The 14,864-nt window shown below is 48.0% G+C and overlaps 2 protein-coding genes and 1 pseudogene across 2 annotated transcripts in view; 2 read left to right on the forward strand and 1 right to left on the reverse strand.

The window, feature by feature from the left end:
* Window positions 1-1,822: 1,822 nt before the first annotated feature.
* Window positions 1,823-13,222, reverse strand: Emc3 (ER membrane protein complex subunit 3). Its single transcript, XM_090323811.1, has 8 exons — window positions 12,908-13,222; window positions 8,067-8,124; window positions 7,662-7,755; window positions 6,226-6,330; window positions 5,525-5,606; window positions 4,031-4,110; window positions 3,292-3,374; window positions 1,823-2,936 (listed from the first exon to the last, which is right to left on the reverse strand). Exons 1-8 carry the CDS (start codon window positions 13,060-13,062, stop codon window positions 2,808-2,810), a joined length of 786 nt encoding a protein of 261 aa, XP_090179937.1. The 5' UTR covers window positions 13,063-13,222; the 3' UTR covers window positions 1,823-2,807.
* On the forward strand, window positions 6,766-7,011 carry LOC150042858 (reactive oxygen species modulator 1 pseudogene; annotated as a pseudogene).
* Window positions 13,223-13,319: 97 nt separating the features above from the next.
* Fancd2 (FA complementation group D2) overlaps window positions 13,320-14,864 on the forward strand; it is a 63,923-nt gene continuing 62,378 nt past the window's right edge. The window contains exon 1 of the mRNA XM_090323962.1: window positions 13,320-13,529. The gene's annotated coding sequence lies outside the window, so the exon portion shown is untranslated. The remainder of the gene's footprint in view (window positions 13,530-14,864) is intronic.

Here is a 14,864-nt window from a genome sequence, read left to right on the forward strand (position 1 = left end):
ACAGAAAAAGCCAGAAGGGGCACTGTGGCTAAAGTGGTAAAGAACTAGCCTTGACTAAAAGAAGCTCAGGGACAGTGTCCATGCCGAGTTCAAGTCCCAGAACTGAAAAAAGAAAAGATAATAAAAATATTTAAAACTCCCATGTGTGTACACAGATTTCTTTTCACAAAACTAGGACCCCCTAGTGCATATTGCTCTATAGTATTATTTTCAATTCCACGATAGGTTAGGAATGCTTTGAAGGCAATAGCATCTGCTGTGCCCTCTTCAACTAGCTGCCATTCATTCAGATAACCCCCCTTCTCCCTCCCCATCAAGTGCTTATATCTGGTCTGCAGCAGGTTAGTTTGAGCAGATGCTGCACGCCTCCTGACATGCAAGGCATGCCTCCTCCCATGCTAACAGCCATAGTTCTCTCAGATTTCTTCTTCCTAATATCCATCCAGCTGCGCTACAACTGAGGAATGGGGAGGTAAGTAGTGGTTGATAGACTTTTAACCTAATTTTGCTTTTTTGTGTTTGCTACTACTCTACACACCATAAATTGCTTTTGTGATTGGAAGAATGATAAAGATCAATTAAGAGAAAAAGCGATCTGAGGATTGCAGTTCAAAGCCATCCCAGCAGAAAAATCCAGAGACTCTTATGTCCAATAAACCATTCAGGAAAAAAACAGAAGTGGCACTGTGACTTAACTGCTAGAATGCTAGCCTTGAGCACAGAGAGAAAGGGTGAGGGGGGGTAGGAGGGAAGAGAGAAAGAGGAAGGGAGGGAGTGAAAGAGGAAATAAGGAAAGAAATAATAGAGGTCTAGATTTGATCTGCAACATCCCCCTCTCAATAAGAATGGAACAGGAAAGAAAAGAAAAAGGAAATTCTGAGGGCATTTGGTAGGTGGTGGAATCTTGAGGTGGGGTCTCATAGAGGAAGTGAGTCACTGGAGGACAGGTTAGTATTCATGACATTCTTGGTTACCCAGGAACACATCTAATGGCTCTTCTGCATCCTTTTCTGTTTTTTTTTTTTGGTTGGTCTTGGGGCTTGAACTCAGAGCCTGGGCGTTGTCCCTGAGCTTACTGGTACTCTACCACTTACAGCTACAGCACCATTTCTTATTTCTGATAGATAATTAGAAATAAGTCTCCCCGACTTTCTTACCTGCGCTGGCTTTGAATTGAGATCCTTAGATCGCAGTCTCCTGAATAACTAGAATTACTTGGGCCGGGAGTTTGGCCTAGTGGTAGAGTGCTTGCCTAGCATGCACAAAGGTCGGGGTTCAATTCCTCGGTACCACATACATAGAAAAGAAAAAGCCAGAATGGTGCTGAGGCTCAAGTGGCAGAGCTCTAGCCTTGAGAAAAAGTCCAAGGACAGTGCTCAGGCCCTGAGCTCAAGCCCAGGACTGGCAAAAAAAAAAAAAGCTAGAATTACTGGTGCGAGCCCCCAGCACCTGGTTGTCTTCTTCCTGTGATAGCTGACATTACCCATCTGCATCACCATGCCGCTTAGTGGCTGCTCATTTTCTGGCTCAGGCTGTTCTTGAACAGGATGCTCCTGATGTCTGCTTCTAGAGTTGCTGTGATTACAGGCCTGTTCCATCACACCTGACTCTTGGATGGCATAGGTCTGTCTCATGAGCTCGTTTGTTTCCTGCTACTGGGATGGGTCCAGGGCCTCATGCACACTACGCCCCATGGCTCTGAGCCGCACCCACCTTTCCTGAGTCTCTGAGGCTCAAGGTCATCTGCAGTACTGGTTTGATAGACACTCCTCGCATCTGGTAGAGACTGTCAGTGACCCACAGAGGCAACATAGTCACAGGCAAAGAGGAGAAACAATGGTTTAATTTGTAGTCAAGAGTTGCTGTTCTTAACACAGAGCTCAACATGCAAACTGCATTCACTTCTTGGTTCAGCACTGGTGCCCTGTCTCCTTCCTGCAACACTAGTATTCCTGGGCATCCTGCCCTACAGCTTGGCACCTGCCAGCAGCTGCGGCTCTCTCCTGTCCAGAGTAAGGAGCAATGAGGTCTTCTGTTCAGCTGGCTGGCCATGCACAGCAACAGCACCATTAACTGGCCAATGGGTTTGCTTTTTTCTGAAGTCTAGATCAAGAACTTGTACTCTGGAAGCTGTCTCTGAGAATTCCACAGGCATGTGAGAACCCAGCAGGGCCTTGCAGTCAGTTTTTTCACTGGACAGTACCAGATCTACAAGGTTTGTGTGCTGGGTCTCCTGACCCAGGGCAGTTTCACTCAAAAGTTAATTTTAGCCAGTTTTGACACATTTGTCCTGTGTGTCATTCAATAGGCTTGGTTGTTTTGCTCATCCATAGTTTCTAAATTTTCGGTTCTGAAAATGTATCACTTATAAAGGAAGTTAAAAATCCTAACAAAATGAAGACTAAAGGTACAATGCAGAGTGTCTGGATACCAAGAAAACAGGAGTTTACAGTGGTTAGAAGTCAGGCGGACTGAACATAAGAACTAGTTATAACAGAGACTGGATTGTTTTGGCTACTTCTGGGGGTAGATTCAGTAGCTCTATCAGGCGCCCCCTTCTCTGACTTCACGACTAGTCTCCAGCAGGAAAACGTAGGAAACTTTTAACTAGCACGTCACCCCGCATACTCCTCTTTCCTCTAGTTTCCGACACAAGGGGAACCCAGCTCAGACAAGAACGAGCCTTGCTGCACGCCCGCCAGCCCTTGCACCCTCCTTTTTATTCTCAGAGACTCCGCAGCTCCAACGGAAGTTACAAGGTTAAGCGCTACTCCGAGTTCCTGGCACAGCCAATCCCTGCTTTGTCCTCAGAAGATGGACGTCTGTAATTCCTTTTTGAACATGCCTTCGAAGTGCAGGTCCTTGGCCATAAGCTCCTCTTCCACATCATCCAGTGCCCACTGGTGATCTGTCAGCTCTAAAGCCTCCCACTCTGTCTGCAAAGAAGACAAGAGGGTGGGGAGGGAGGGGCTGGGACTGGACCAGGGACTGGGGCTGGTGACCTGTGGCCTCTGCCTGCCCAGCTAGGAGCCGTGAAGAGACTGGGCTGAGAGGTCACAGTGTTCCAGGCTGCCTAACCTCTTGTTCACTGAGCACCCCAGCACTGTGAAGAGGCACAGTGGGATTCTGAGATCTTGCCAGCAGGCAGGGACTAAGAACCCTTGGTGCAGCTCCGCACCCAGACACACAATTTCTGAATGCCGGTAGCAGGGTTGTTAAGCTTCTGAACCAAGTTGCAGGATTTTCTGGGCACTTCAGCCTTGTCTGCTGCGGCGAGCACGGGGCACGTACCTTGAAAGCTTTGTTGGTGTCTGCGGGCATGGCCATGGCTGCTCCAGTCATCTGCTCCTGCATCATTCGTGACTGGTCAGCGGCTGCATGGGAGACAGGCCTTGTGAGTCTCCAGCAGCACCTGGCACGGGCAGCTGGATGGTGTTTCTCAGAGCAGGACCCCTGACTGGCTGACGCCATGAACTAGGACTGTGGGAAAGCTCTAACGGGGTCACAGCTGCAAAAAGACAACTAACGGAAGCTAGCAACTTTACAGAGGACTACTGTATGCCGGCACCCGCATAAAGTGCTCTTTCAGCCCCGCAGGCTGGCTGTGAAGGCCCCAACTGCTTACAGAGCAGCAAGCAGAGGAGCAGAGTGAGCACAGCAGAGCAGAGCAGAGCAGAGGGCCAACCCATGTGTCTCAGGGCATGAATGAGTCAGGACTTGAACTGAACCTGAACTGTGCAGTGCTGTGCTGGATCTGGCACGCGCACACACACGCGCGCGCGCACACGCACACGCGCACACACACACACGCACGCACGCACGCACACACACATACACACACACACACACCAGACTGAGCAACCCAGGGCTTCAATGGGAGTCCTGGAATTTTTAAGATTTCAGAACACCTCAAGAACTTAAAGAATGAAGCAATCTGCTATGATAACCAACGAACTATAAGGTTTTTTGTGCTCTAGCATGGACAATTCTTCTAAGGAAGTATTTGCGATCAAGCCTGCTTGTTTCTTACCATTATCTTGGCCCAGAATCAGAGAGTAAATGCTCCGGAGCCCAAACACATTGAGGAAGTACCAGGATGCAGAACTCACCCTACAAAGCCAAAGGAAAACATAGACCCGGGTTCGATTCCTCGGTACCACATACATAGAAAAAGCCGGAAATGGTGCTGAGGCCCAAGTGGTAGAGCTCTAGCCTTGAGAAAGTCCAAGGACGGTGCTCAAACCCTGAGCTCAAGCCCAGGACTGGCAAAAAAAAAAAAAGGCCCCTGTCATGAATCTGGTTCCCTAGAGGAAGTATGTTTGTGTGTTTTATGCAGTAGAAAGGACAAGAGGAGGCTTTCAGAAGTGCTTGCAATGGCTGAGGACAGCAGCTATAGGGAAAACCTATGAGTTCTGAATTTTATCTCTGAGGCCTCCTTTATTTTAGGTTTACCACTTGCTCCCATACTGGCAGGCTAGATTCTTCTCTCTTGTGTTCTGACTAACATACATTATTTCCATAAGCTCCATGATATTGATAAAAAGGTTTCCCTTATGGGGCTGTGAGTTTGGCCTAGTGGTAGAGGGCTTCCTTGCATGCACGAAGACCCAGGTTTAATTCCTCAGTATCACATACATAGAAAAAAAAAGCTGGAAGTGATGCTGAAGCTCAAGTTGTAGAGCTCTAGCCTTGAGAAAGTCCAAGGACAGTGCTCAGGCCCTGAGCTCAAGCCCAGGACTGGCAAAAAAAAAAAAAAAAAAAAATGGTTTCCCTTAGCCAGGCATGGTGGGATACACTAGTAATCACAGTAGTACTTTGGGCAACCAAGAATTATTGAGGTCTTCCTGGGCTACATAGCAAAACCAAGGTCTGGAGTTGTAGCTCAATGGTAGAATACTTGCCTAGAATGTGCAAGGCCCTGAGCTCCATTCCTGACACTTGATATACCCACTTCACAAAACTAAGCTTAAAGAAATAAAATAAAAATGAAATACAAAGGATTGAGTAATCAGAGTTCATCTTTTTTGTCTGTCTATGGTACCTAGGAATAGAACCTGGATCTTCAAGCATGCTAGGCAAGCACTCTACCATTAGGCCATGCTCCAGGCTCAGAGTTCATCTTTTTGATGTCAGCATCTCCACTTACACCCCTGGAGCAAAAAAAAAAAAAAAGGCCAGCACATCCTTTCTTTAAGCATGACCCATGCAAAACCAAAAAACTCAGCAATGGCATTCTGTTTTCTTGTTTTTCTCGTTTGTTGTTGGATTTTTTTTTTTAACTATTTTTTTTTGTCTTCTTTTTGTTGGTCCTGGGATCAAACCCAGGACATTGCACTTGCCAGTGCAAGTGCTTTCCCACTGAGCTATATCTCAGACCAAGTAGTAGCATTCTGAATGGATTTCAACTATTAAAAACAGAACAAAACAAAAGCAACCTTTAAGAAACCTATTCCAGTTAAATATTCAAATTGGGAACTTCGAAATTTAGATTTTGGTTTGTATTTTAGGAGAAGCAAGTTCTTACCAGGATGCATCTAGGGTGAGCAGTTCGATTCCTTGCTGCAGCATAGGCTTAAAACGGAGCGTCAGTGGAAATGGAACCTTGGCTGTGGAGAAGAGAGAAATGTTCTCAGCACCCTAGCCATGTTATTTTTAGAGGGCTGAAGTGTGAATGCACTCTTGAGAAGGGGGAGGGAGTTTTGTGTCATATGGCTGCTGGAAAATGATTTCCACCAGGAAAATGATGGCAGTTCCTGAAGGAAAAAAACGTCAAAGTGTCCCTCTGCTCCAATTTTCGTGAATAATACCAACTTCTAGACAGCTGAGAAGGCACTCAAATTGAGCTGTGACCTAAAATTTGGAAAAAAAATTGCACTAATCCACTAAAGCCTAAGTGTAGTTTGCACAGGTAACTACAGATCTGGCAAAAGAAGTTGGGAAGGAGTTAGAACTCCCTTTCCCATCCTTCCCCAGGACACACCTGCCACAGAGGCAAACCAGCAAGTTTCTCTTCTGTGTCTTCACTGGGAGAAGGGTTGCTAGCTCTGGAACTCAGGATCACTTTGGAGCAGCAGGCACAAAATTACAGTCTATTAAATACTTTCACGCAAGTAATATCAGCGGTTTTAAGAATGCCTAAGACCCAGAACATTGGTCTTGGTAGCACCTGGATTTCCCTGGGAAGGGAGTGCAGCCAAAGTGAACTGTGCTGGAGCTGGAACTTACTTGTGACAAAGCCAGAGAAAGTCATGTTGATCCAACCTCCGATGAGAATCATGGGGAGGACGTTGGTCACGTTTCCTTTCATCATGTCTGTGAGCATGGTGGGATCTAGGACAGAAGTACAAGGCACTATGGTTTCCTCTGCTGTCCAGGCCCACACCGTGTAAGTCCTCACCATTACCTGAAACTTAGGATTCGTTCACTGTAAAGCAGTGTAACTGATGAAAGTGCACGCTGGAGGGCTCCCCTAGGCTTCTCCAAACACGTTCAGCTGCCTGTGGCACACCCTCTCACCTCTGAAGGTGATTCAAATAGAAAGGGGTTCCGTTGTGGGGCTCAAACTCTGGGGCTAGGAGCTGTCCTGGAGCTGCCAGCTTCGATTCTTGGTACCACATACACAGAAAAAGCCAGAAGTGGTGCTGTGGTAGAATTCTAGCCGTGGGAAAGCCCGAGGACAGTGCTCAGGTGCTGAGTTCCAGCCCCAGGAGTGGCAAAAATTTTTTTTGTGTCGAGTGGATCTGAGTGACTGAGGCCCAGAGCGAGATGTCAGTGGCCGTGGGTCCCTATAAGGAGTTGTAGCCCAGCTGCTTTGGCCATGTGAAGATGGGCTTTGTTATGGGTTGTGCTGTGGGCATGGCGGCCTGAATGCTCTTTCCCTTTGGCTCCTTTTCCTGTGTCAGGATTGGAATGTGGGGCCGGGAGCTGATGGGTGGCAGTGGGAGAACAATGATGCAGAGTGGCAGCACCTTTGGCACATTCATGGCTATTGGAATGGGCACACGATGCTAACCAGGACAGTAGCTGGGTGCTACATCCACACATTCCCATCCATCACGGCCCTTGTACTATAATAAAATGAAGTCTTTGCATCTCAAAAAAAAAAAAAAAATTCTGAGGGCGACAGATGTTAACTGCAGAGGTAGAACACTTGCCTACTGTACATTAGGTCGACCCCCAGCCCCACAAAAGAATGAAAGGGTAAAACAGGAAGAGGTGCTGTGGCTTAAAGTGGTAGAGTACTAGCCTTGAGCAGAAGAGCTCAGGGACAGTGCCCAGGCCCTGAGTTCAAGCCCCATGACCCCCCCCCCCCAAAAAAAAAGAATGAAATAAATGAAAGTAATTTTGTGACTGTCATGTACACAATGGTATAGTGTCTGTTTCTAGGGATTTTCAATGTCTAGGCGTATTTCATGATGTGGCTGCAGCCATTCCTTTTGGATGGACCAAACATGGAGCTCCTCCTTGTTCAGGCAGCAGCACGATAGCCATCTGCCAGCAAGGGCTGGGGCACAGTGGGAGACGCTGGAAAGCTCTCAAATCCACCTCCACTTGGTGTTCCCAGATCAGTCCTAGCAATGGATGGCTTCCCATTTGGGATGATTTCCAAGGCTCCTTCTGTCTCCAATCTTTTAATGGTGGGAGAAGGGAAGTGGACTCACCAGTCATGGGAGAAGGTGGCACCACCTTCCTTTTAGTTTTTTTGAAAAATCCGTCCTCTGGATTGTTGAAGTAATACTTTCGTGTCAAGAAAGACTAGAAAAAGAGAGACAGGGTTGTAAGTGTGAAGAACTGTGACACTGCAAACCGTCAGCTATTCCCCGAGGTCTGCTCAGAGGCCTCGGAACACTTTGTTACTCTCAGCGCTGCCAGCCCCCCTGGCAGCCAACCTGACACTTAAGCTGAGTCACATTTAAAAACCATTTCCTAAGAAGATGATATGGTCACAATGACAGCAAGCACCACCAGGCCCTGGCTTCACCAGTAAATCACTACTTTCCAAAGAGTTCTCTTGTAAGACACTGAGCTGGGAATGAGGGGGCTTTTAATAAAACATAAGTGATTACCTGTTTGGGAATGTACTTTCCATTTTCCCGGAGGACTCTGCTTCGAATTAGGACTTGACTGAAAAATACAACCAAGACAGACAATAAGACTTTTTAAAAAAGTGAAACACGAGAAGAAAAAGAGAGAATAAAGTAGAGACCTATTTAAACACTAGAAAGGAACTATTTGGCAAAGGCTATGTGTGGAAATTCGCCAAAATTCAAATACCCTCAGACTAACAGGTTTTTCCAAAGTCTTCAGAAGAGACTGTGGAGCTGAACAAAGAGATTTCTGAGGAAGGCACAGTTGGACTATTTCATTCTGGATTTTACTTCATAATGGGACTAGAGGGAACTTTCTGAGTTGGACACTGCTCAGAAGGGGTCTGGAGACATGGAGGGGAAGGCTGAGGATAAGGAAGGAACTTCTTCATGCACACACAGAAATGAGGACAGGTGTTGCGAAGGTTGTTATCTGAGGAAGAACAATCAGCCACTCCACTTGGGATTCAGACTAAGTTCTTGATAAACACTGACTGAATAAATGAATCATGTAGTGAGTGATACCAGGGCACAGTGGATCCTTAAAAGATAGTAGTGATGCTACACAGGGATTAGGGTTGCTAAGATACAAATACCAAACAATAGAGACCAAAATACTGGATGTTTTCTAAGCCTGTGGAAAGGTAGCAAAATGCCCTCAAATTAATGGAATCTTTGAAAAGTAAAAAAAGAACACAAAAATATAACTATGTCATATTTGTCTTCTCCTGGGCTTGTCTCCGCCACCCTGCATGTATGCCAGGAGGTACTGAGCATGCACTGGCACCCTCTTCTTTGCCAGTGCTAGCCATCATGCTGTAACACCTTCTGCACAAAATTCTCCCAGGCCCAGTGTCCTCCTGGAGTTCTGCCTTTACCCACAGGCCTACAGAGAGGACCTTACTATATCTGTTCTATTCCAGGAGGCTAGACCATGCTACTCAGTATGTGGCCTGTGTGTCAGTGCTGGTTGATGAAAGCCAAGTGCCTCCTGCCTCAGTCTCCCAAGGGACAGGATTACAGGCATACAGCACCACACCTGGCAAAACTTAAGGACTTTTATTTTCTGTTTGGTGTTTTGGAGGTTGGGGGGGGGGGGTAATGTCCTGGGTCTTGAATCAGGGCCTGGGCACTGTCTCTGAGCTTTTTTTGCTCAAGGCTAGAGCTCTATCACTTGAGTCACATTCCTATTTCCAGCTTTTTAGTGGTTAACTAGAGATAAGAGTCTCACTCAGACTTTCCTGTCCAGGCTGGCTTTGAACTGCAATTCTGAGATCTGAGTCTCCTGAGTAGCTAGGGTTAAAGGTATCAGTCATCAGCACCTGGAAAACCTTTATTTATTTTTTGTGGTTTTTTTTTGTCAGTCCTGGGGCTTGAACCACAACACCACTCCCAGTTTTCTAGTGGTTAATTGGAGATAAGAGTTTCTCAGACTTTAGTGCCTTCTGGCTCTGAACTGGGATCTTCAGATTTCAGCCTCCTGAATAGCTAGGATTACAGGTGTGCACCACTGAGCACCAACTGCTTGGGCTCAGTTTTTAAAGTTAGTACTTCTCAAATGCAGTTCTGTTTCTCTGGGGCTTGAACTCAGGACCCGGGCACTGTCCTTGAGCTTCTTTTTTTTTTGTGGGTCATGGGGTTTGAACTCTGGAACTTGGGCAATGTCCCAGAGCTCTTCAGCTCAAGGCTACTGCCCTATCCTTGGGCCTAGACATTGTCCCCGAGGTCTTCAGCTGAAGGCTACAGCCTTACCCCTAGAGTCACAGCCCCACTTCCCTTTTCTAGAGATTCATTAGAGATAAGAGTTTCATGGTTTTGGGGCCGGGAGTTTGGCCTAGTGGTTAAAGTGCTTGCCTAGCATGCATGAAGACCTGGGTTCAATTCCTCGGTACCACATACATAGAAAAAAGCCGGAAGTGGTGCTGAGGCTCAAGGGGTAGAGCTCTAGCCTTGAGAAAGACCAAGGACAGTGCTCAGGCCCTGAGCTCAAGCCCAGGACTGGCAAAAAAAAAAAAAAAAAAAAAAAGAGTTTCATGGTTTTTAGTGCCTGGGCTGGCTTTGAATCTAAATCCTCTGATCTCAATCTCCTGAGTAGTTTAGGATTACAGGCATGGGACTCCACCAAGCCTGCCTCATCCTCGAGCTTCTTTTGCTCAAGGCTAGTACTCTACTATTTAAGCTATAGCTCCATTTCTGGCTTTTTGGTAGTAAATAGGAGATGAGTTTCCTGGACTTTCCTACTTGGGCTGGCTTCAAAAGCCATTCTCAGATCTCTGCCTCCCAAATCTCTATTTTTTTTATTTTTATTTTTGGCAGCACTAGGGCTTGGGGGACCTCTCACTTGCCGAGCTGGTGTTCTATCACTTGAGTCATTTCTCCAGCCCTACTGGAGTGGTTACTTTGGAGGTGGAGTCTAGGATCACAATTCTCCAGATCTCAGCCTTCTCAATGGGTGAGATTACAGGCATTAATTACCAGTGTCTAGCATGATGTTCCCTATTCTTGACAACCTATGAGAACATTTTTTACATATGACCTGTCTCCAAACATAGCTTACTATATTTTATTCATCAATTTTTGGCTCGGTACAGAGTAGGAAACATGGTCATACTCTAGCCAAGGCTGACCATCAAGTCAATGTAGCCCTGGTTGCCCTGGAATTCATGATTCTCCTACCTCAGCTTCCCAAATGTTGGGACTACAGATGTGTACCAATACACCTGGTTTTATTTAAAATTTCGAGCATTTAAAGTTTAATACTTTGAGAAACCAGCATCCCATTTTGTTACTCTTCAGGCTAGTGGTAATTTCTGCAGTACTTAGGAGACCTGATTTTCTACTGAAACCCACCTTCTGCTTTGGATTTTGGCTGCTTCATTATGCAGGTGTACAGCCCAGGTTCCACTAATAACTAAGTGGGGCAGATTTACACCATGATCAGACCACCTTACATAAAATCGAGCAATTATGAGCAGAGAGGTTGAGTTTTCTCAAAAGCAGATTCTCCATGGTGGTGGCATTATTTTCTAGAGGGCCTTGTAGAATTTTGTTGGTTGTCAAAATGATGGGTAAGGGAAAAAATATGGAATTGTCATTTGTTAGGGCTGAGATGGTAATTGTTCTTCAATGTTGGGCACAGTGGTACAAGACAAAGAATTATACCATATCACACACTTTTTTTTTTTTTTTGCCAGTCCTGGGCCTTGAACTTAGGACCTGAGCACTGTCCTTGGGCTTTCTCAAGGCTAGAGCTCTACCACTTGAGCCACAGCACCACTTCCAGCTTTTTTTCTATGTATGTGGTACCTGGAATCGAACTCGGGTCTTAGTACATGCTAGGCAAGCACTCTACCACTAGGCCAAACTCCTGGTCCCTCATACACTACTTTTGAATACTTTGTCAAACTGTTTTGTCTGTGACACAAACCTAAATTAATTTTTTGAGGGACCCTATAGATTTTTACATTTAATAAATGTCTGGATGTGCAAGCATCCAGTAGACATATGTGAAATGATCCTTTTTTATTTTTGCCAGTCCTGTGGCTTGAACTCAGGACTTGAGCACTGTCCCTGAGCTTTTGCTCAAGGCTAGCTCTCTACCACTTGAGCCATAGTGCCACTTCTGGCTTTTTCCGAGTGGCTTATTGGAGATAAGAGTCTCTTAGACTCAGGGCTTGAGTCCTTGGGTCCTGTCCTTTGAGGGTTTTTGTTAGTGGGTCATAGGGTTTGAACTCTGGGCCTGGAAACTGTCCCTGAGCTCTTCAGCCCAAGAATACCACCCTACCCCTTGAGCCACAACACCACTTCCCCTTTTCTAGTGATTAATTGGAGATAAGAGTATCATAGTCTTTAGTGTCTGGTCTGGCTTTGAACTGAGATCCTTAAATCTCAGCCTCTTGAGTAGCTAGGATTACAGGCGTGAGCCGCTGCACCTGCCTTTGCTTTTGTGTGTGTGTGTCGGTCATGAATTCTGGGCCTGGGCGCTGTCTCTGAGCTCTTCAGCTCAAGGCTACCACTTTGGGCAACAGCGCCACTTCCGGTTTTCTGGTGGTTAATTGGAGATAAAGAGTCTCTAGGGACTTTTGTGCTTGGGCTGGCTTTGAACTTCCATCCTCGGATCTCAGCCTCCTGATTAGCTAGGATCACAGGTGTGAGCCACCAACGCCCAGCATTTTTTTGGTTTTTTTTTTTTGGTCAGTCCTGGGGTTTGAACTCAGGGCCTCAACACTGTGCTTGAGCTTTCTCTCAAGCCTAGGGCACCACTTCTGGCTTTCACCTATATGAGAAGAAGCTGCCTCGACTTCAGGAGGGGAAGTGATCGCGAGAACCCATCCCGTTTCTCTGATGGCAGTTTTACAGTGTGCCAAGTGGTGCTTTTGTGTTCCTAGAGTCTCGGCTGACCATTCCAGAAATCCGTTTGGCAGAACGCAAAAAAAATGACCGATGCACTTGACGGGGTGTCGCAACGGCCTCCAGCAGAGACGCACCTAGCAGCGGGCAGAGATGCTTCCCGAGGACGGGACGGGCTGTAATAACCGCCCCAGAGGACAGCGAGTTGACTACCGAGGTTCACGAGTGTTAGCGGCCCAGCACGGAGGGATTTAAGGACATCATCGAATCGATACCCGCCTTCCCCCCCCCCCCCAGGTCGGTTCTCTGGGGTCCTGGCCTCATTTTACGGACTGACAGAAGGGACATACACTGTGACGCCTGAGGTCCACCTACCCGTGGGGGCGCGGTGCGATCGTGGGCGCAGTGGCGGGGCCTCGGCCCTTGACCGCCCAAGGTCACGGGGTGGGCCGGCCGGAGCCGGTACTCACCTGTCGGACACCTGCTCCTGGGTGAGCTTCTTGTCGCTCTGCAGCAGGATGGACACGTAGTGGCGGATCATGCCCACGAAGAACGTGATGATCACGATGGGTAGGACCACCCAGAGGCGGATGTTGGAGTCGAGCAGTAGTTCTGGCCCCGCCATCTTCGCAGAAAGCCGGCTGTCAGGGCAGGGTAAGTCCTAGTTCCTCTCAGATTCCGCTTCCGGGCCTTCTCTCACCCCAACGCTAGGTCGGCCCCGAGACTCCACGACAGGCTCGGACTCACCGCGTACAGCTTCCCAGCTGGGCCGCGGGGCCGCCGACTTCCGGCGCCGAGCGTTGACGTCACGCGACGGCGCGCGTCGGTGACGCCGCGGCGTCCCGGCGCGGGAAAAGTCGAAAGGGAGGGGCGGGGTCGGCGAAGCGGCGGTTGAGCGCGGTCGCCGGCCCGGGCGGCCGTTTGTGGGGCCGTCTCCCTCCCGCCTTTCCTCCGGGGGCCTCGCGCCTCGAACCTCGGCTTCCTCCTCCCGCTCCCGGGTGGGATAGCACCCCGGCTGCCGCCGGCGTCGTGGACATGGCGAAGGGATAAAGGGACGGCAAGAGGACCCGGCCTCGAGTCCGCGCGCGTCAGGTGTCGCTGGGGGTGCGGGGCCTTGAAGGCAGTCAGGCGGCCCCGACCTAGGCTTTTCCCCTCTGCAGACGAGGGCTCCGTGGGAAGGGGCCGGGGGCGTGGGGATGGGCGCTGTTGGTCTCTGGACAGCTCCAGACGTGGAGGTTGGAAGCTGTGGGTCCGACCTTACCTAAAACACACGCTAAAAGGGTTGTACCCCAATTCCTAGAACCCCGAAAAGACCAGTCAAAGCTAAGAAGCCAGCTCGGACTTCCGCGTACCCGTATTCGGCAACGCTAAGGCCCTGAGCAAGGATTTTACACAGCTTTTATAGGGGAATTCCATAGTTACAATCACCTGATTGGCTGTTTAGTAACTCAAATCAGTGGTCGCCTTAAGATTAATCAGAGCTCAGGTGTCTAACCACTGAGCATCAAGCTGTTGCCACCTGGGGTTCAAGTACATGGGCCCTGAGCAAGCAGGGGTGGGGGGTGGGGTCATTCCCAGAACATGGGACAATCTTGGCACAACAAAAGCAAATTGGCAACCCCGGTGCCTCCTGGCTCACACCAGTAATCTGCCTACTCAAGAGGCTGAGACCTGAGGATTGGAGTTCGAAGCCACCCTGGGCAGGAAAGTCCTTGAGGCTCTTACTCCAGTTAATTACAGTAGGAAAAGAAGAAGAAGAAAAAAAGCCAGAAGTGTAGCTGTGGCTCAAATGAAGGGTAGAGCTCCACCTGTAAGTGAAAAAGCTCTTAGGCGGTGCCCAGGCCCGCACTTACTGTTGTATATAAAGGCCCCCGAGGGCATGTCTAGTAACCCCCCCCAACACTTACTGTAATCTCTAACATACAGTATTGAATTAATAAATTAGCAGGTAGATTAGTATGCACCGTGGCTCACACTTGTAATCCTGGTTACTCATGCAGCGGAAATCTGAGGGACAAGGTTTGAAGCCAGTTTGGGCCGAAGAATGTGAGTGACTTCACCTCCAATAAACCAACAAAAAGCTAAACTGGTTATTTGGCTCAAGTGGTAAAGTGTTAGCTGGGAGCATGAAAGCTGAGTAAGGGTTGGGAGAGTGATATAATGGTATAATGCTTGCCTAGCATGCATGAAGCCCTGATGGGCGCAATTCCTTGTTACCACATACATAGAAAAAGTCAGAAGTGGTGCTGTGGCTCAAGTGGTAGCGCCCTATTCTTGAGAAAGCTCAATGATGGTGTCCAGGCCCTGAGTTCAAGTCCTGGGACAGGAAAAAGAAACAAGAAAAGAAAGCTAAGTAAGAGCAAGAGGCCCAAAGTTCAAGTCCAGATGCTGGCAAACAAGTAAACTGAGGCTAAGTGATAAAGAATC

This window comes from Megascapheus bottae, chromosome 33 (assembly GCF_031878675.1).
Source record: "Megascapheus bottae isolate mThoBot1 chromosome 33, mThoBot2.hap1, whole genome shotgun sequence".
Lineage (NCBI taxonomy): Eukaryota > Metazoa > Chordata > Mammalia > Rodentia > Geomyidae > Megascapheus > Megascapheus bottae.